Consider the following 23,160-nt stretch of genomic DNA (forward strand, 5'->3'; position numbering starts at 1 on the left):
CACTAACAGGGGTATATAGAGTAGCTGCTTACTTAATAGGGCGCACGTGGGGTCATTCTTTGTTATATATAGTATATGTATTACCCTCTCCCAGCTAACAGTGACACAGCAGCAGACATCGAAAAATTGAAAATGATTTTAAGGAATTTATTTGAGTTAATAACCCTTATTGTCCAAAAATTTGGATTGATTATTTTGCAGCACCGATTATTTTGCAGCACCGGTGTGCACACAGGTGAGGTGAGACTTGTAGTACCCTCTCCCAGCTAACAGTCACACAGCAGCAGACACAGAAAAATTGAAAAAGATTATTAAGAAGTCAATAACCCCTTTATTGTTGTAAAATAAAAATGATATTTTGCAATTTGCACCGACGTGTGGCCTGCACAGGTGAGATGATACTTGTAGTACCCTCTCCCGGGTTACACACACAGCAGCAGACACAGAAACTTTTTAAAGGATTATTAACCCCTTCCCGACATATGACGTACATTTACGTCATGGCCGGGAGGTACTTCCCGACACATGGCATAAATGTACGTCATGACTTTAAACTGTCACTGCGTCTCGAGACGCAGTGACAGAGGGACGATGTCTGCTGTCCCTGACAGCAGACATGTCCCTGCATGCCCAGGGGGGGCTGCGATGCCGCCCCCCCGTCGGCGATCGCTGTGATTGGCTGTTCAGTGTGAACAGCCATTCACAGCGTTTTCCTGTGTTACCAGCGAATCAGACGCTCGGTAACACAGGTGTCAATCACCGCCGGACGTCAGGGGGCATGGGGGGGTCATCGGTGACGATGACACCTCACCCCACCCTCACCCCACCTGCCCCCAAGGCTGTGATTGGTCCGTGGGACCCACGGACCAATCACAGCCAAGGCGCGACATTTAAACTAACGGTGACTGCGCTGCAGACGCCATTCCGGTCTGGAATAGCGTGCAGAACGGTCACCGTGCCTGTCTGCCGTGAATACCGACCTGATCCTTGCTAATACTTACCTGATCCTTGCAAATACCTTACCTGATCACCTGCTCACTGCTTGTAGCGTGCTGGACGCTTCCTGGATCTGACTTCCTGAGACTTCCTGCTGCTGCTGCAGTGTGATAGAGAGATAGAGAGATAGAGAGAGAGATAGAGAGAGATAGAGAGAGATAGAGAGAGATAGAGAGATAGTGACAGAGAGAGCTATATTTTGTGTCTGCTACCCCCCCTTTTTGGGGGTGCAGGGGTTTAAATAACTGTCAGTGCTGCTGCTGCAGTGTCCTAGAGTGATAGATAGTGAGAGATAGTGATAGATAGTGAGAGGTAGAGAGATAGAGAGATTTGTGTCTGCTACCCCCCCTTTTTGGGGGTGCAGGGGTTTAATTTTATATATATAACTGTCAGTGCTGCTGCTGCAGTGTCATAGAGTGATAGATAGTGATAGATAGTGATAGATAGTGATAGATAGAGAGATAGAGAGAGATAGTGACAGAGAGTGATAGAGAGTGTATATTTTGTGTCTGCTACCCCCCCTTTTTGGGGGTGCAGTTTTTTTTTATACATATAACTGTCAGTGCTGCTGCTGCAGTGTCCTAGAGTGATAGATAGTGAGAGATAGTGAAAGATAGAGAGATAGTGACAGAGAGTGATAGAGAGTGTATATTTTGTGTCTGCTACCCCCCCTTTTGTGCTGATCAGTATATCTGTGCTGATCAGCAACTTTTTGGGGGCGCAGAGGTTTTTTTTTTATATATATACCTGTCAGTTGCTGCCAGTTGCACTGTCAGTTGCACCAAAGGTTGTGCACCTGCTGTCCCTCACTGGTAATCAGTGTCGCATCACTGATCACCTTTTTTTTTTTTTGTGAGTGCTGTGGGGTCTTTTTTTAATTTTTTTTTTACACACACTGTGATTTTGTGGGTGTCCTGTGGCCACTGTGCGCCGATCAGTGACGTACATCACTGATCAGCTTTTTCGGCACAGGGTTGATCTATTTTTTTTTTTTTTTTTATCAAATTCCTGTTGCCTTTGAGCGCTGTTCAGTGACGGACGTTACTGACCAACATCTGTGCTCAATTTTTGGCGCAGGACCTTTTTTTTTTTTTTTTTAACCCCTTCAATTTTTTATTTTTAACCCCTTCTTTTTTTTTTTTTTTTATTTGTATAAAGTATTTTTTTTTTTTCTGCACTACATACACACTACACACTACATACCCCCCGGGTTGAAATAAAGTTTGTACCCCCCCCCTACACTATACACGTGTTGAAACATTTCACTACCAGTAACACAAAAATAAAAATGGCATCCCAAATGTCCTCCCAAATGTCCTCCCAAATGTCCTCCCAAATGTCATCCCAGTCATCCAGGAGAATGTATTCAGTGGAGGAGGCATATGCCATGCTTGCTTCTGACTCTGACACAGCCAGTGAGGCAAGCGGGGAATTTGAAGGATTCATCTTAAGCTCCTCTTCCTCCTCTGGTGATGAGGGACCCCCTCAAAGACGCCCCCGTAGATCAGCTGAGATTCCCCCCCCAATAATTGATCTAGTATGGACCCCACCACCAGACAATTTTGAGCCCCAGGTTCCTGAGTTTTTGGCCATGCCAGGAATCCAATTTGATTCCACAGGTCTCAGAGAAATTGACTTTTTCAAATTATTTTTCTCTGATGATTTTATAAATTTAATGGTGGACCAAACTAATTTATATGCCCAGCAGTTTATTGCTCAAAACCCCACGTCATCATTTGCTAGGTGGACCCCTGTAGATGCAGTAGAGATGATGACGTTTTGGGGTCTGGTGTTTCATATGGGCATAGTAAAAAAGCCAGAAATTAGGCAATATTGGAGTACAGATGTTCTGTACAGCACCCCATTGTACCGTATGGCCATGCTCCGGGCTCGATTTGAGACAATCCTTAAATTTTTGCATTACACCGATAATGCACAGTGCCCACCCAGAGATGATCCCACCTTTGACCGGCTATTCAAAGTCAGGCCGGTCATTGATCATTTCAGTGCCAAATTTGAAGAGGTGTACATCCCTGAAAAATTTATTTGTATCGACGAGTCCCTTATACATTTTAAAGGAAGGGTTAAATTCCGCCAGTACCTTCCCAGTAAGAGGGCAAGGTATGGCATAAAAATGTATAAACTGTGTGAAAGCACCTCAGGGTACACCCACAGGTTTAGGGTTTATGAAGGGAAGGATTCAAGAATTCAACCGCCAGAATGCCCCCCCTCCCTCGTAGGTGTTAGTGGGAAAATTGTCTGGGATTTAGTGCACCCCTTCCTGGATAAAGGTTATCACCTCTATGTGGATAACTTTTACACTAGCATCCCCCTGTTTAAGGCCCTTGGTTCAAGAGGTACAGCAGCTTGCGGTACTGTGCGCAAGAACCAAAGAGGCCTCCCAAAAACGCACATTGCCCAAGTAATGAGAAGGGGTGAAAGCAGGGGAATATGCAACGAAAATATGTTGTTGGTCAAATATAAGGACAAGAGGGATGTCCTTATACTGACAACAATTCACGGAGACAGTACCACCTCCGTCCCTGTACGAGGTACCAGTACCCACACCTCCAAACCTAATTGTATCCTGGATTACAATAGGTACATGGGCGGAGTGGATCTTTCAGATCAGGTACTGAAGCCGTACAGTGCCCTGCGGAAAACAAAAATCTGGTACAAGAAGGTGGCCGTGTATATCATCCAGATGGCACTGTATAACGCTTACGTGCTATTCCGTTCTACCGGCCAGAGGGGGACATTTATGCACTTTCAAGAGGAAGTCATAAAGGGCCTAATATTTGGGAACCAGCAGGCAGAGGGCCCCAGTACTTCTAGTACTGGCCCCCGTATTGTACCAGGGCAGCATTTTCCTGATGAAATCCCCTCCACTGGAAAAAAGGGCAGGACACAAAAAAGGTGCAAAGTTTGCTATAAAAAGGGAATAAGAAAGCAAACTATTTTCCAGTGTGACACTTGCCCCGACAAACCCGGCCTATGTATAAAGGAGTGTTTTAAAATATACCACACATCTATGGAATATTAGGTTCATAATTTCACCGTGCTTCGGGGGTCTTGCTAATGCCACATAGCACCCACCATTCATTCCACCAGAATCTGAGCCGCAAAATCCAAAAATCACTCCTTCCCTTCTGAGTCCTGCCATGCACCCAACTGGTATTTTTTGGTCACATGTGAGGCATTGCCGTACTTGGGAGAAATTGGGGCACAGATTTTGGGGTGCTTTTTCTCCTTCATTCCTTGTGAAATTGAAAAATTTTGAGCCAGAACTGCGTTTTTGTGTAAAAAAATGTAATTTTTCATGTTCACTGCCCACTTGTATCAAAATTGGTGAAACCCCTGGGGGTTTGAAATGTACACTATACCCCTAGATGAATTCCCTGAGGGGTGTACTTCGCAAAATGGGGTGACTTGTGGGGGGGTTCCACTGTATTGGTGCAACATAGCACCCACCATTCATTCCACCAGAATCTGAGCTGCAAAATCCAAAAAATCACTCCTTCCGTTCTGAGTCCTGCCATGCACCCAACTGGTATTTTTTGGTCACATGTGAGGCATTGCCGTACTCGGGAGAAATTGGGGCACAGATTTTGGGGTGCTTTTTCTCCTTCATACCTTCTGAAAATGAAAAATTTTGAGCCAGAACTGCGTTTTTGTGTAAAAAAATGTAATTTTTCATGTTCACTGCCCACTTGTATCAAAATTGGTGAAACCCCTGGGGGTTTGAAATGTACACTATACCCCTAGATGAATTCCCTGAGGGGTGTAGTTTGCAAAATGGGGTCACTTGTGGGGGGGTTCCACTGTATTGGTGCTTTGGGGGTCTTGCTAATGCGACATAGCACCCACCATCATTCCACCAGAATTTGTGCTGCAAAATCCAAATATCACTCCTTCCCTTCTGAGTCCTGCCACTTTTTGGTCACACATGAGGCATTGCCGTACTCGGGAGAAATTGGGGCACAGATTTTGGGGTGCTTTGTCTCCTTCATTCCTTCTGAAAATGAAAAATTTTGAGCCAGAACTGCATTTTTGTGTAAAAAAATGTAATTTTTCATTTTCACTGCCCACTTGTATCAAAATTGGTGAAACCCCTGGGGGTTTTAAATGTACACTATACCCCTAGATTAATTCCCTGAGGGGTGTACTTTGCAAAATGGGGTGACTTGTGGGGGGGTTCCACTGTATTGGTGCAACATAGCACCCACCATTCATTCCACCAGAATCTGTGCTGCAAAATCCAAAAATCACTCCTTCCCTTCTGAGTCCTGCCATGCACCCAACTGGTATTTTTTGGTCACATGTGAGGCATTGCCGTACTCGGGAGAAATTGGGGCACAGATTTTGGGGTGCTTTTTCTCCTTCATACCTTCTGAAAATGAAAAATTTTGAGCCAGAACTGCATTTTTGTGTAAAAAAATGTAATTTTTCATTTTCACTGCCCACTTGTATCAAAATTGGTGAAACCCCTGGGGGTTTGAAATGTACACTATACCCCTAGATGAATTCCCTGAGGGGTGTAGTTTTCAAAATGGGGTGACTTGTGGGGGGGTTCCACTGTATTGGTGCTTGGGGGGTCTTGCTAATGCGACATAGCACCCACCAAAATTCCACCAGAATCTGAGCCGCAAAATCCAAAAATCACTCCTTCCGTTCTGAGTCCTGCCATGCACCCAACTGGTATTTTTTGGTCACATGTGAGGCATTGCCGTACTCGGGAGAAATTGGGGCACAGATTTTGGGGTGCTTTTTCTCCTTCATACCTTCTGAAAATGAAAAATTTCGAGCCAGAACTGCATTTTTGTGTAAAAAATGTAATTTTTCAATTTCACTGCCCACTTGTATCAAAATTGGTGAAACCCCTGGGGGTTTGAAATGTACACTATACCCCTAGATGAATTCCCTGAGGGGTGTAGTTTTCAAAATGGGGTGACTTGTGGGGGGGTTCCACTGTATTGGTGCTTGGGGGGTCTTGCTAATGCGACATAGCACCCACCAAAATTCCACCAGAATCTGAGCCGCAAAATCCAAAAATCACTCCTTCCGTTCTGAGTCCTGCCATGCACCCAACTGGTATTTTTTGGTCACATGTGAGGCATTTCCGTACTCGGGAGAAATTGGGGCACATATTTTGGGGTGCTTTTTCTCCTTCATACCTTCTGAAAATGAAAAATTTTGAGCCAGAACTGCATTTTTGTGTAAAAAAATGTAATTTTTCATTTTCACTGCCCACTTGTATCAAAATTGGTGAAACCCCTGGGGGTTTGAAATGTACACTATACCCCTAGATGAATTCCCTGAGGGGTGTACTTTGCAAAATGGGGTGACTTGTGGGGGGGTTCCACTGTATTGGTGCAACATAGCACCCACCATTCATTCCACCAGAATCTGTGCTGCAAAATCCAAAAATCACTCCTTCCCTTCTGAGTCCTGCCATGCACCCAACTGGTATTTTTTGGTCACATGTGAGGCATTGCCGTACTCGGGAGAAATTGGGGCACAGATTTTGGGGTGCTTTTTCTCCTTCATACCTTCTGAAAATGAAAAATTTTGAGCCAGAACTGCATTTTTGTGTAAAAAAATGTAATTTTTCATTTTCACTGCCCACTTGTATCAAAATTGGTGAAACCCCTGGGGGTTTGAAATGTACACTATACCCCTAGATGAATTCCCTGAGGGGTGTAGTTTTCAAAATGGGGTGACTTGTGGGGGGGTTCCACTGTATTGGTGCTTGGGGGGTCTTGCTAATGCGACATAGCACCCACCAAAATTCCACCAGAATCTGAGCTGCAAAATCCAAAAATCACTCCTTCCGTTCTGAGTCCTGCCATGCACCCAACTGGTATTTTTTGGTCACATGTGAGGCATTGCCGTACTCGGGAGAAATTGGGGCACAGATTTTGGGGTGCTTTTTCTCCTTCATACCTTCTGAAAATGAAAAATTTCGAGCCAGAACTGCATTTTTGTGTAAAAAATGTAATTTTTCAATTTCACTGCCCACTTGTATCAAAATTGGTGAAACCCCTGGGGGTTTGAAATGTACACTATACCCCTAGATGAATTCCCTGAGGGGTGTAGTTTTCAAAATGGGGTGACTTGTGGGGGGGTTCCACTGTATTGGTGCTTGGGGGGTCTTGCTAATGCGACATAGCACCCACCAAAATTCCACCAGAATCTGAGCCGCAAAATCCAAAAATCACTCCTTCCGTTCTGAGTCCTGCCATGCACCCAACTGGTATTTTTTGGTCACATGTGAGGCATTTCCGTACTCGGGAGAAATTGGGGCACATATTTTGGGGTGCTTTTTCTCCTTCATACCTTCTGAAAATGAAAAATTTTGAGCCAGAACTGCATTTTTGTGTAAAAAAATGTAATTTTTCATTTTCACTGCCCACTTGTATCAAAATTGGTGAAACCCCTGGGGGTTTGAAATGTACACTATACCCCTAGATGAATTCCCTGAGGGGTGTACTTTGCAAAATGGGGTGACTTGTGGGGGGGTTCCACTGTATTGGTGCAACATAGCACCCACCATTCATTCCACCAGAATCTGTGCTGCAAAATCCAAAAATCACTCCTTCCCTTCTGAGTCCTGCCATGCACCCAACTGGTATTTTTTGGTCACATGTGAGGCATTGCCGTACTCGGGAGAAATTGGGGCACAGATTTTGGGGTGCTTTTTCTCCTTCATACCTTCTGAAAATGAAAAATTTTGAGCCAGAACTGCATTTTTGTGTAAAAAAATGTAATTTTTCATTTTCACTGCCCACTTGTATCAAAATTGGTGAAACCCCTGGGGGTTTGAAATGTACACTATAACCCTAGATGAATTCCCTGAGGGGTGTAGTTTGCAAAATGGGGTGACTTGTGGGGGGGTTCCACTGTATTGGTGCTTGGGGGGTCTTGCTAATGCGACATAGCACCCACCAAAATTCCACCAGAATCTGAGCTGCAAAATCCAAAAATCACTCCTTCCCTTCTGAGTCCTGCCATGCACCCAACTGGTATTTTTTGGTCACATGTGAGGCATTGCCGTACTCGGGAGAAATTGGGGCACAGATTTTGGGGTGCTTTGTCTCCTTCATACCTTCTGAAAATGACAAATTTGGAGCCAGAACTGCATTTTTGTGTAAAAAAAATAATTTTTCATTTTCACTGCCCAGTTGTACCACAATTGGTGAAACCCCTGGGGGTTTGAAATGTACATTATACCCCTAGATGAATTCCCTGAGGGGTGTAGTTTGCAAAATGGGGTCACTTGTGGGGGGGTTCCTAACTTTTAGCATCTTATGGTGCCTTGAAACCTACATGGTGCCTAAAAAATAATCTCATAAAAAGGAGGCTCCAAAATCAAGTAGGTGCTCCTTCTATTATGAAGCCTGTGGTTTGGTCACCGTGCACACTAGGGCCACATATAGGATATTTATGAAAACAAAAGAATTGGGGGAATCAATTTTTAGTCACATTTCTCTAGTAAAATGTACTGTGTTCCTTATAAAAATGTATTAAAATTGCAAATCTGCAAAAAAAAAGAAATTTTGAAATTTCACCTACACTTTGTTTTAATTCCTGTGAAACACCTAAAGGGTTAACAAACTTCCAAAATGCTGTTTTGAATACTGTGAGGGGTGCAGTTTTTGAAATGGCATCATTTATGGGGGTGTCTCACATACAAGTCCCTCAAAGTTACATCAGAACTGAACTGGTCCCTAAAAAAATCAGTGTTTGAAATTTTCTTGAAAATTTGAGAATTTGCTATTCATATTGTAAGCCTCCTAGTGTCCCAAAAAATTAAAAGGAAGTTGAAATAATGATGTCAACATAAAGTAGACATATGGTCTATGTTAGTTATTCACTATTTTGAGTGGTAAGATTATTTGTCTCACAAGCAGAAAATTTAACATTTTGCAAATCGCTAAATTTTCCATTTTTTCACGATATTTTGGTATTTTTCACAAAAAAACACAGACTGTATCGACCCAAATTTACCACTAATTTGAAGTACAATGTGTCACGAAAAAACAATCTCAAAATCACTGGGATAAGTAAAAGCAAAAAAAAGTTATCCCCACTTAAGTGAGACATGTCAGATTTGAAAAAAAGGGCTCTGTCAGGAACGCAAAAACTGGCTCTGTCAGGAAGGGGTTAATAAGTCAGTATTATTTATTAACCCCTTTATTCTAAAATAAAAATTATATTTTGCACTGACATGTGGCCTGCACAGGTGAGGTGAGACTTGCAGTACCCTGTTCCAGCTTAGTCGCACAGCAGCAGACACAGAAACATTTAAAAGGATTATTATTAAGTAACTTGGTGGTAGGGAGTGGGACTGGACACTAGAGGACAGGTAAATCAATCTATATGAGGCACAGGCACAGACTACAGGGATAAATATGTAATATACAGCACAGCACAGACTCTGTCAGTTTACCACCACACTACACTACAATACACTAACACAGTCAGACTCAGCAGGTTGTCACTATCAGCAGTGTAGAACTACTACACCACGCAGGTTGACACTATCAGCAGTGTAGAACTACTACACCACGCAGGTTGTCACTATCAGCAGTGTAGAACTACTACACCACGCAGGTTGTCTTTATCAGCAGTGTAGAACTACTACACCACGCAGATTGTCTTTATCAGCAGTGTAGAACTACTACACCACGCAGGTTGTCACTATCAGCAGTGTAGAACTACTACACCACGCAGGTTGTCACTATCAGCAGTGTAGAACTACTACACCACGCAGGTTGTCACTATCTGCAGTGTAAAACTACTACACCACGCAGGTTGTCATTATCAGCAGTGTAGAACTACTACACCACGCAGGTTGTCACTATCAGCAGTGTAGAACTACTACACCACGCAGGTTGTCACTATCTGCAGTGTAAAACTACTACACCACGCAGGTTGTCTTTATCAGCAGTGTAGAACTACTACACCACGCAGGTTGTCACTATCAGCAGTGTAGAACTACTACACCACGCAGGTTGTCACTATCAGCAGTGTAGAACTACTACACCATGCAGGTTGTCACTATCTGCAGTGTAAAACTACTACACCACGCAGGTTGTCATTATCAGCAGTGTAGAACTACTACACCACGCAGGTTGTCACTATCAGCAGTGTAGAACTACTACACCACGCAGGTTGTCACTATCTGCAGTGTAAAACTACTACACCACGCAGGTTGTCACTATCAGCAGTGTAGAATTACTACACCACGCAGGTTGTCACTATGAGCAGTGTAGAACTACTACACCACGCAGGTTGTCACTATCAGCAGTGTAGAACTACTACACCACGCAGGTTGTCACTATCATCAGTGTAGAACTACTACACCACGCAGGTTGTCACTATCATCAGTGTAGATCTACTACACCACGCAGGTTGTCACTTTCAGCAGTGTAGAACTACTACACCACACAGGTTGTCACTATCAGCAGTGTAGAACTACTACACCACGCAGATTGAACTTGTCACTATCCGCAGTCAAGTAGTTAAAACTACTACACCACGCAGGTTGCACAGCGGGGTGGGAGAGTGAGCATGCGGGCAGGCACCAGGGAAGACACCCAGACGTGCACATGGTTAAATCTCCAAGACTGGAGTGAACATTGCACCTGCCCGGCCGTCCTTATATACATATAGTGACGTTGTAGTGACGTTGTCCAGGATCTCGTGAGATCCAACAGCGGGAACTCGCGGGTGCCTGAAATGTGCGCTCCAAGTCTGGGCGGGAAAACCTGAACAGGCTCTTGAATGCGTTCGGATAGGGGGGTGTTCGGATTCCTGGAATCCCGATGTCTCTGTCTTTGTCTGTCTGTCTCTCTCTCTCATGAATTTGATTGAATAATAAAATTCAAGTTGTAATTAGGCTGTCCCCTAAATCCCCTAATGTAAGCGCAGTTTTTATAGGTTTGTTTACAAAATATAAAATCAAACAAACTACACATACACACACACACACACACACACACACACACACACACACACACACACACACACACACACAATACAGTACAGTACACACACTTATCAGCAGGCTCGGACTGGCCTGGGGGGGAACCGGGGGATTCCCCAGGGGGTCCCTGTCATCTAAGACCCCGCCCACTTTTACAGTGGGGCGGGGCCTAACGCTTCACATGATATGCCGCCGGGTAGTCAATAGCGGCGGGGCAGGCAGCTGGAGGCGGAGGGTGGGGGGCGTGCAGCTGGAGGCGGAGGGTGGGGGGCGTGCAGCTGGAGGCGGCAGGGCGGGCAGCTGGAGGGTGCGGGCAGTGAGACGTGCTGCTGCCATGTAAAATTCACGTCTCACGCTGGACCGCTAGCCAATGGGCGCTTGCGGTCCAGCAGCCAATCAACTGGTGGCTGCTGGACCGCGAGCGCCTATTGGCTAGCGGTCCAGCGGGAGATGTGAATTTTACATAGCAGCAGCACGTCTCACTGAGTCTCTCCCAGACACAGCGGGGAGCGGGGGACTCAGGACCCAGCATGCAACACAGGCAGGGGGAAAGGTGAAGTGAGCAGCTAACCGGCGGCTGGCTCACCCACCCACCCTGCTGCAAGCTGCACCCACCCACCCTGCTCCAAGCTGCACCCACCCACCTACCCACCCTGCTGCACCTACCCACCCTGCACCCATCCACCTACCCACCCTGCACCTACCCACCCTGCACCCATCCACCCAACTACCCACCCACCCTGCACCCACCTACTTACCCTGCTGCACCCACCTACCCACCCTGCACCCACCCACCCTGCACCAAGCTCAACCCACCCACCCTGCACCCACCCACCCTGCTCCAAGCTGCACCCACCTACCCACCCTGCACCAAGCTGCACCCACCCAGCACCTACTCACCCTGCTGCACCCACCCACCCTGCTGCAACCCACCCTGCTGCACATGACTGCAACCCACCCTCCCTGCTGCACCCTCCCTCCCTGCTGCACACTACCGCTCCCTCCCTGCTGCACACTACTGCTCCCACCCTCCCTCCCTGTTGCACACCACCACCGCTACCACCCTCCCTCTCTGTTGCACACCACCACCGCTCCCACCCTCCCTCCCTGTTGCACATCACCACCGCTCCCACCCTCCCTCCCTGCTGCACACACCACCGCTCCCACCCTCCCTCCCTCCCTGCTGCACACCATCCTCCCTCCCTGCTGCACACCACCGGCGGTGCGCTGAATTGAAAATACCGGCCAGGAGCAGGCCGCTGTACAGTTCTGTCCACCTTGGCAACGAGCAAATTCAGACCCCCTTGGCATCGAGCATGAAGCCCCTGGCATTGAGCATGTAGGTAAGTGGCACTTATGTGTCAAATGTGTAATGGGCGTTTGCGGATTGTTATATAGTATGTCATGGGCATTGCAGTGTGTTATATAGTATGCCATGGGCATTGCAGTGTGTTATATAGTATGTCATGGGCATTGCGGAGTGTTATATATAATGTCATGGGCATTGCGGAGTATTATATAGTATGTCATGGGCATTGCGGAGTGTTATATAGTATGTCATGGGCATTGCGGTGTGTTATTTAGTATGTCATGGGCATTGCGGAGTGTTATATAGTATGTCATGGGCATTGCGGAGTGTTATATAGTATGTCATGGGCATCATGTGTGCGACATATTGTGCAATTGTCATCACAGTGTGCGGCGTAATATGTAATTGACATCACAGTGCGTGGCGTAATGTGTAATTGTCATCACAGTGTGCGGCGTAATGTGTAATTGGTATCAGGGATAAACAGTGTATAATGATTTAAGTAGCCTGTCATTGTTTGGTCTTTATCTGTGAGGCGTACTAAGTCACTGTGTGGCCTTCAGCCCACCAACTTAAGTGTGGGAGGACAATGACAATTCCTGCGGTAACCCCAATGTCTGGTCATGCAGGTTGCAAAAGTGAGCTGTAAGGGAATTGTTATCCTGCTAGACCACACCCTTATATTAAGCCACACCCCTTTTGGAATTACGCCAACCCCCTATTTTGGCACGCCTGCGGCGCGCGCAGTTTCTTCACTACCATGTTATGTATTGGGGGGGGGGGGGCGGCATTTTTATTTCTTCGCCCTGGGAGCTGAATTGTCTAGAAACGGCCCTGGACCTATGTGCTGTATTATATGTGGGGGGACCTACGTGCTCTATTATCATCTGTGTGTTGTAATATCTGGGGGGGCTATTTGCTGTATTATTATCTGTGGGACCTGTGCTTTATTATCAGGGTGGGGGATTTATAGATCAGATGTTACACACCTGCGATTTTGGCCCGATTTTGCCTGATTATCGGCCCAAAGTGCCGAAATCGGATGAAATTGGCCCAAAATCGCATAGTGTATAGCCACTCCTCTCTGGTCAGGTGGCCAAACCCCTTCAAAAAAGCCACGCCCCTTGGTGGGCCCCTGTGAGTGCATTTCCCTGGTGGGCCCTTCATGCCCCAGTCCGACACTGCTTATCAGGTGCTACTCATCAAGTAGCCATTATAGAACTACTTACACCAGTGATGGCTAACCTTGACACCTTGACTCCAGCTGTTGTTGAACTATACATTCCAGCATGCCCTGCATCAGGTATACTATTTGGCCATGCTAAAACTGATGCAGGGCATGCTGGGATGTGTAGATCAACAACAGCTGGAGTGTCAAGGTTAGCCATCACTGTTTTACACAGTCCCAGATCACATGCAGCAGCAGCTCCTTGTGTAGTCTGGGGGCGGGACTTGTAACTGAGTGGCAGGCTCAGGACCCCGGAGAAGGAGAGAGCTGATGGGAGGGGTGGCCTTCACACTCCCTGCACGGCTCTTCAACTGCTCTAATGTGAGACTCGGGAGTGCTGGAGCTGGAGGCATGAGAGAGAGGACTGCTGCTGGCAGTCTCTGGCAGGAAACAGTTTTTTTCTTCTCAAAGCCGCCAGTCTCATGTGGGCCTATTATCAATGGGGGTTCTGGAGCTGTAGCTCCATCCGCCTCATTGTTAATCGGGCCCTGCAACCAGACCATTAAGAAGGGATGGCCATCGATTATCAATTATTTTAAAATCATCAATTGTCTATGACCAATGGTAACTACTTTTACCATTGACGATAGAGAACCAGATGGTTTCCCGCATCGATTACACGGAGCTGTCGAATATTTAATATTTCTCCTGGGTGTTGGGACGTGGAGCATAACTCTGCCCCCTGACACCCATGAAGCCACACCCACAGACCCTGATTGGCCCACAATTAACCAATTGTCATCCCTACTGTTAGATCTGTTTTCATAGTAGCTGCTGCTTCCCTACCAGTTCCTAATTGGATCTATGTCTTGTTTGCAGTCCCAAAGGCCTAGTAATTAGTGCTAGGACTCCTTCAAGGGTGTATATCTTTATTACTCGCCCCAGCAGAGTAAGTTGGATGTTTTTCCTTTATTCCAGCCTATTGCTGGTCTAGTAACTAAATGGTTCTGCTTTGTTCATTTAACCCACAAGACCTTCAGCCCCTACGTTCACGTTGAACAGGACAAGTTATGGACATCCTGTGAATGCAGGGGAAGCTGATCTTTATGTCTTTATCTGGGAGGGTCACTAATGGAAGATTTGTGGTTTGATTCCCCCATCTCTGGCTCTGGACCCTGCCTGCTGGTGTTTGCTGGCCCCTCGGGTGTCTTGTAATGTGGATGTAATGGCTGCACTATCCCTTAGATCAGGCATTCCCAACCACGGTCCTCAAGGCACACCAACAGTGCAGGTTTTGTAGATACCCAGCCTTGAGCACAGGTGACTTAATTAGTATCTGATGGATTCTGATTAAACCATCTGTGCTGAAGCCTGGATATCACTAAAACCTGCAGTGTTGGTGTACCTTGAGGACCGTGGTTGGGAATGCCTGCCTTAGATGGAGGAGAATTTAGGGTCTGTAGTTCAAAAACAATTCCCTTTATGGGGTCAGTCAGACTCTGGGTATTAGACAAAAGCTATTCTATATTATATATTAACAGACAAATATGTGACCTCTTCCGTCTCATTGTCTGGCGCTACACAGTTTGGCAGTGTAACGTCTTGGACACGCAGGTTATTTTCTCTGATATTATTGCACAGTGGGACGATGGATGTCGGCACATGTTATGGAGGACCTCGCACACACCTTATTTATTCTATAGATCTGTATTCAGAGCTTAACGCTGTTGTGCAAATTCATACGCTACGTGGTAATCGATTGATTACACATGGGTACGGTTCACAGTGCCCATGCGCGATGTCAAACAGTGACAAAATTATGCAATTTTTTTTTATATTGCAAGCCAGTGGCAGTTTGACAAGATGCCGGCTTTTGGCGGTGGTGATCATCTGTTTTCTGGCATTGTCAGAAAAGCCCCTGGCCTGGGAAGGCATTTCAGGGAGGATCTGTGATGTCATCTGATTGCAGGGCGCTGCAAAATTGCAAAGCATTGATCAGGTCTGAATAATCCTCGCCGTCTGTACTTGGTGCACATGGCCATGAAGAATACCCAGCATCTGAGCTGAGAAGCCTTTGGTGTATTCAGAGATGCAGGAGTCTATAGAGCATGACGGATGCCTGAATTGGGCCTCCGGCTGGCAGACATGAGCGGGGGAAGACCACAATGTCACTTACTGTATGTCAGCAATGTCAAATACACTAATTTGCGGGTTATACTGTATGAAAATGGTTTCTTTACTGCTGGTTGTAGTCTGTGACTGGTCCCTTTTTATTATTATAATTATCGATTATTTATATGGCGCCACAAAGGTACCGCAGCACCTAACAATACACAAATTAGCAAAAACAGAGGTATTATTACTATTCCTATACTATTTCCATCGTATGGGCTTCTACAAATCTCATCGCATCGTATCGCATCCCCCTTGAATATTGCGACATGCAATGCGATTGAATTCGATTTTTAATTGTACAAGCACCCATGCCATCAGATGTGATGGGTGCTTACAATGAGATGTAACCCCCAGTGTCCACGCCATCCCAAAGCGTGGCGAGTGCAGCGGTACGTGTCCTCCGACCTTTTCATACCCCTACTATCCACGTCGGCGCGGAGTTGACTTTAGATAGTGTGGCGAGCGCAGTGAGCCACCGAGCCAGAAGCGTGGCGAGCACCGCGGAATACGAGCCCGAAGCGTGGCGAGTGCAGCGAGGGGACACGGATTACTTTACATGTATTCCAGGTCCCCTCGCGGGGCTCGTAATCCTTGGTGGCTCGCTGCTCTCGCCACACTATCTAAAATCAACTCCATGCTGACGTGGATAGTGGGGGTATGAAAAGGTTGAAAGGTATGAAAAGGCTGCGCTCGCCACACTTCGGGATGGCGTGGATACTGGGGGTTACATCTCATTGTAAGCACCCATCACATCTCATGGCATGGGTGCTTGTACAATTAAAAATCGCATCGCATCCCATTTGCTGACATGCAATGCTATGCGATATTTAATTGCGATATTTAATTGTACAAGCATCGCACACCACTAAATAAGGTACACAATGCCATGCGATGGGCGCTGTGCTAGGAAACAAGTACCAAAAAAGATAACAAATTACAGTGCAAGACAATTTAGGACAAGTACATGGTAAAGCATGTATCAGGGGACAGGACACTGAAGCAATTATCACTGTGGCAGAGATATATACTAAGTAAAGCACATGAGGAGAGAGGACCCTGCTCATGAGCTTACATTCTAAAGGAGAGGGAGGGTTAGACAGACAGGGGTGACACAGAAGGCGAAGAAGTGAGCATAAACAGAAGGTTAGGATGAGAGATGGTCAGGTATTATACAGGAGTGTTATAAAAGGTTAGCTTATTCTTTGATATTTTAAGTCTAAAAAAGCGCTGGGTCATCCAAGAGTAGACAGCAGAGAGACAGTTGGAGACATGAGTGAGGATAGAGGGAGAGAGATCAGGAAAGGAGCGGTAGATTCCAGTATTATCAGCATAGATGTGATAGTGGAAGTCGAGTGAGCAAATGAGCTCACCCAGAGGGGACATGTAGGGATAGAGAAGAAGAGGGCCAAGAATAAAATGTTGGGGGACACCTACTAGCAATGGAAGAGCAGGAGAGGTGAAGTCATTAGAGGTGCATTTGTGCATTTTCAAAACGGACAGTGCAAATACAAGCATTAACATTTCTAGTGAAAGTTTTAGCAGATGTTAAAATGGTGATATTACGGATGAATAGCCAGATTAAGCAGCCAGGAGTAGAGTGTTGTGAGTATGAAGTGAGCTCACTCAAAGAAGTCCTTTGGATTTCTGAGTTGCTTTTGTTTTCTGTCCTTATGTTTCATTTGGGTAGAACGCTGCAGTTATGTTTACATTATGCCGCACTTTAAAATATTATGCACACAGCTAGACCATGCACGGATGCGGGACCATTTGTCTACAACAAGAAGACAGACAGCCATTAGGTCGACACCATTAGTTCGACATGCCACTAGGTCGACATACCATTAGGTCGACATGTTCATTAGGTCGACATGCCATTAGGTCGACACTGCCATTAAGTCGACAGTCAAAAGGTCGACATGGTTTTTTTTCACTGTTTTTTTTTACCCAAATGTCAACCCAGTCGACATGAACACAGTTTGAAGTGAACCGCAGCCCCTCGCACGCCGTAGTGGATGGTAGGGCATGAATTACCACCTGTCGGCACTTGTCGGCTCAAAAAACAGTAAAAAAACATGTCGACCTTTTGACTGTCGACCTAATGACATGTCGACCTAATGAACATGTCGATCTCATGGTATGTCGACCTATTGAGTTGTCAAACTAATGGTGTCGACCTAATGGCTGTCTATCTTCTTGTTGTAGACAAATAGCCCGGATACCACCATGGGATGCGGGACCATTTGTCTACAACAAGAAGATAGACAGCCATTAGGTCGACACCATTAGTCTCAATAGATCGACATGCCACCTATGTAATGAATCTTAATTGCAGAAAGAATACATGTGCACTCATTAATTGGACTCAACCCACCCAATCCCCAACCCCCCTAACACAATGAATGGTAATAAAAGTGGCTTACATAAACACCCATGGCATTCCAAGATACCAAGTATCATTAAGAGTTATAAGATGTTCCTCCCTTCACATAGGCAACAAAGATGTGGGGGAAATGTCATGGGATGAGAGATTCAGAAAGTGAGAGATTTGGTGAGAAATTTCCAGTTTTTTTAAAGCGGCAATCATTAAAAGTGCCCATACATGTTACAATTATTGTATACAGTATTGCATCTCATCGCATCTCGTTTTTGCGATGAGATGAGATCTAGTACAAAAAGTATGTGCAGCACATACTTTTCATCATCTCATCGCAAAACCGAGATGCGATGAAATGCGATATTGTATACAATAATTGTAACATGTATGGGCACCTTTACACTGCAAAACCAGTTTTCATTTTGAAGTGTAAATGATTGCCGCTTTGAAAAAACTGGAGAATTCTTTCACTTTCTGAATCTCTCATCCTATTACATTTCACCCTTGCTATTTAACTTGCAAAATTAAGTTTGTCAATAACACATTTCTGATATCTAAAGCAGTGTGCAGAATGATCAATTACCAAAGCAATTAAATACATCCAGCACATACTCTGGAATACTCTGCAGCCCATATCTGTCCCCCTCTGTGCATTATTGATGAGGTTATATACTGTATGTACATGTGACATCTCCTGATCGCTGCTCATGTCACTCTATAACCGGTTTGTCACCACACACATGTTTGTGCCACACGAGTGACAGCCTATAAATAAATGATTGGCATACTGGTGTCTTCTCCCCTCCAGAGCACAAAGGCACGTCTGAGACTGACAGAGAAGGAGCTGAACGACCTGAAATGGGAACATGAGGTGTTGGAGCAAAGATTCCAGAAGGTAAATATTGGATGAGTGCGAGCTCCCAAGCCAAGGGTATGATTCCGCGTTGTACATGCTGAAGCCACCATGCAGATATATGGCGCAGAACCGCAATGCTGGTCTGCCTACTGCTTTTCTATGAGCTGCATCTATGAATTATCCCATTTTATTGCCCCTTGTGTATGCTGCACCCAACAGCCAATGCACGGGGCGTTTATGACCCCCTCCATCGTCTGTGCATGCAGAGATGAAGGAGTGGACCATTAACGAGGGCCATGCTGCAGAAGCCGCCCCCCCATATTGTCTGTTGCCTGCCGGCATCAGCAAGTGTGTACATACTTGCCAATGCCAGGTCCCCGCAGCCACCGATATTGGTGGCTGTGGCGATTGCTAGGTGTGTATGCCTTTAGAAATGATAGATTCTGGCTGTTACCCTCAAGAACAGGGCTGGGCAACACCGGCCCTCCAGATGTTAATGAACTACACATCCCAGGATGCTTTGCATTAGTTTTGCTATGTGGCCATGCTAAAACTGATGCAAGGCATGCTGGGATGTGTAGTTCATCAACATCTGGAGGGCCGGTGTTGCCCAGCCCTGCTCTAGAAGGTGCTAGATAAATGGGAAGTAGAAACTGATTGGATGCTAGGGGCAACATCTCTCATATGAGAATTGTTAGTATTATTAGTATATCCGAATTAGTGCAAAGCTGGAATATGTGCTGCACCTGGGCCCCTGAGCGCATCCTCCCATGCCCAGGGTGCCATCTCCTGGGCCTAAGCGCACCTTCTCCGGATTGAGATAATTTGGTCTACAGCAGTGGTAGCCAACCCTAGCCCTCGAGAGCTACCAACAGTTCACATTTTCCAGACAACCTAGCTGCTGCACAGCTGCACTCATTAATCACTGACACATTTTAAAAGATCCACAGGTGGAGCTAATTAGCTCACTTGTGATTCTGTGAGGAGACCTGAAAAACACGCACGCACTGTTGGTAGCTCTCAAGGACTAGGGTTGGCTACCGCAGGTCTACAGCATGGTTCTTCAAACTGCGGCCCTCCAGATGTTGTGAAACTACAAATCCCAGCATGCCTTGCCACAGTTTTGCTATAAGGGAGTGTTAAAACTGTGGCAAGGCATGCTGGGATTTGTAGTTTCACAACATCTGGAGGGCCGCCGTTTAAAGACCCATGGTCTACAGCAGGCTTGTCCAACCTGCGGCCCTCCAGATGTGCTAAAACTACACATCCCAGCATGCCTTGCCACAATTTGGCGATTAGGGAATGCTAGAATGATGGCAATGCATGCTGGGATGTGTAGTTTTAGCACATCTGGAGGGCCGCAGGTTGGACATGCCTGGTCTACAGCATGTTGGTCGACATGGTTCTAGGTCGACATGGGACAAGGTCGACTTGGTCTAGGTCAACAGGTCATTAGGTTGACACAAGCATTAGGCCAAAAGTGTCTAAGTCAACATGGGGTTTTTCACTGTTTTTTTTACCCGAATGTCGACACAGTTTACAGTGCATTGCTTGCAATGCTTCTGGCACGGTGCCTCGACCTTTTGACTGTCAACTTGTGTGTCGACCTAATGACCTGTCGACCTTGACTCACGTTGACCTAGAACCATGTTGACCTAATGGTGTCTACCCAATGCTCGTAGACCAAATGACCGTATCCCCTTTCCTTAGCCAACCGTCTCCTGGGCCTGGGTGATCCATAAAACACTGCCTGCAATGCTATATTCTCCTTCTCTCCTATAGGTCCAGGATGAGCGAGATGAACTGTATAAGAAATTCACGGCTGCCATCCAGGAGGTTCAGCAAAAGAGCGGCTTCAAGAACCTGCTGCTGGAGAAGAAGCTGAAGGCTCTGGGAGATCATCTGGAGAAGAAGGAGGCACAACTCAATGAGGTTCTTGCAGCCTCCAACCTGGACCCCACCGCCCTGTCTGCGGTCACTAGGAAACTAGAGGTACGGACCCAGATAATTATACAGCAGAAGCTGGTGTAATGGTTAGCATTACTGCCTCACAGCGCTGAGGTCATGGGTTCGATTCCCACCATGGCTCTTACTGAGCAGAGTTTGTATATTCTCCCCCTGCTTGCGTGGGTTTCCTCCGGGTACTCCGGTTTCCTCCCACAATCCAAAAATATATTGGTAGGTTAATTGGCTCCCAACAAAATACTGCCCCGGCATCCCTTTTAGAGGGAATCTCGATAGAGTTCCGGTAAGTTTACGTACCTGCCTCCCTAAACCTCCTGCCCCTCAGCCTAACCTGAACCTAACTATCTCACAGCCTAAACCTAACCCTCCTACCCTACTGCCTAACCCTAATGCTTTACACACACGGCTTGATACCGACTGCACAGCATGTAACCACATCCCCTGATGCATGAATAAATGTGCATCATTCTCTCTCCATGCAGGACGTGTTAGACTCCAAGAACAACGCCATCAAGGACCTGCAGTATGAGCTGGCCAGAGTGTGTAAGGTAAGGTTCAGCAGTGCACGGAGCAGTGTGTGTAAGGTCAGGGTCCGCAGTGCACGGAGCAGAGTGTGTAAGGTAAGGGTCCGCAGTGCACGGAGCAGAGTGTGTAAGGTAAGGGTCCGCAGTGCACGGAGCAGAGTGTGTAAGGTAAGGGTCACCAGTGTACAGAGCAGAGTGTGTAAGGTCAGGGTCCGCAGTGCACAGATCAGAGTGTGTAAAGTCAAGATCCGCAGTGCACGGAGCAGAGTGTGTAAGGTAAGGGTCACCAGTGTACAGAGCAGAGTGTGTAAGGTCAGGGTCCGCAGTGCACAGATCAGAGTGTGTAAAGTCAAGATCCGCAGTGTACGGAGCAGAGTGTGTAAGGTAAGGGTCCACAGTGCACGGAGCAGAGTGTGTAAGGTAAGGGTCCGCAGTGCACGGAGCAGAGTGTGTAAGGTAAGGGTCCGCAGTGCACGGACCAGGGTGTGTAAGGTCAGGGTCCGCAGTGTACGGAGCAGAGTGTGTAAGGTAAGGGTCCGCAGTGCACGGAGCAGAGTGTGTAAGGTAAGGGTCCGCAGTGCACGGAGCAGAAACGCTAAGAATTATACTTGCTACTCATTTATGGCTGGACATAAGGGGTTATTCTAATTTAATCGGTCCTCCGCGCTTTCACATGGGGGGACCGATGTTTTGCATCTGTGCATGCTCAGGTGCATTTTTGCACATATGCAGATGCAGGGTGCGAGCGGGCATGGAGAACTACATGTTCATTGCCTTGCTCTCACCTAGCATTGGGGGAGGTGGCAGGGGACACAGCCTATGGGGCGTTCCCATGTAAATTCCCCAGTAGCGTGGGTGCAGGGGGTGGGCAGCTGACGTTAGCGCATGTCACCTGCCAGCCCGCTTCCTGCAAAGGGTGCTCACAGATTAGAGACACCATAGAGAGGTCTCAGATCTGTGAGCGCTGGAGAAATCATTCGCTGGTTGACGATCATCGAACGATTTCTCACCCGCACACAAGGCTGCAAATGGATGATTATGCAAATCATCCATTCACAGCCGTGCGAGGGGTGGGGGGGCTATCCCTGCGGGCGGCGTTTAGTCAGTGTTTAGTATGGACCAGAATAAGGTCCATAATGTAGTGGTTTCCATCAAACTCACACTTTCATTGTGTCCCCTTTCCAGTCACACAACGACCTGCTCCGGACGTATGAGGCAAAGATGCGGGCATTTGGGATCCCGGTGGACGAGCTGGGATTTAAACCCCTGGAGAGCTTGGTTCCCGGGCAGATGTTTGGGCAAGGCCCAGCAGGTCTGGTATCAGCCAGCACTTAGTGCTGCACAGAATGGATATTCCTGGAAGATCAAACACACCATCGGATGCTCTCCGCCACTATACTGTGACACACTCTCCTCTGTGTACACAAATCACCACTACACAATCCACACATTGCACAGTGACGCCAGAGTGTGGCTTTTTTAAACTTCCTATTTTTATCATTGTAAAAACGAAATGCTATAAACTATAAAAAAACGAGATATTATCCCTTTGTTTCATTATTTACAAACACAGGAAGTATATGCTATACGCAGGGAGCGGCATTGATGTCACTGATTGCTAGAGATCTGATTGGTACAGTATCAGAGTGCCAGGCTTTTGCCCACTCACCCCAGCTGGTCCGCTGGTGGCAGCCTTAAGTGACTGCTGGGGGAACCCTGTAAGGGATCACTAAGGCAATCCACTGAAATTATACAAATATCACTATTTTAACAACAAAAAAGGGGATTTTTGTAAGAACTTACTG

At 46.5% G+C, this 23,160-nt stretch overlaps 1 protein-coding gene across 1 annotated transcript in view; it reads left to right on the forward strand.

The window, feature by feature from the left end:
* DRC4 (dynein regulatory complex subunit 4) overlaps positions 1-22,901 on the forward strand; it is a 56,622-nt gene extending 33,721 nt beyond the window's left edge. The window contains exons 8-11 of the mRNA XM_083164046.1: positions 18,819-18,905; positions 20,649-20,858; positions 21,314-21,379; positions 22,541-22,901. Of these exons, the coding sequence (XP_083020172.1) occupies positions 18,819-18,905; positions 20,649-20,858; positions 21,314-21,379; positions 22,541-22,690 (513 nt within the window). The 3' untranslated portion in view covers positions 22,691-22,901. The remainder of the gene's footprint in view (positions 1-18,818; positions 18,906-20,648; positions 20,859-21,313; positions 21,380-22,540) is intronic.
* The last annotated feature ends 259 nt before the right edge of the window (positions 22,902-23,160 follow it).

This window comes from Crinia signifera, chromosome 11 (assembly GCF_055691185.1).
Source record: "Crinia signifera chromosome 11, ASM5569118v1, whole genome shotgun sequence".
NCBI lineage: Eukaryota > Metazoa > Chordata > Amphibia > Anura > Myobatrachidae > Crinia > Crinia signifera.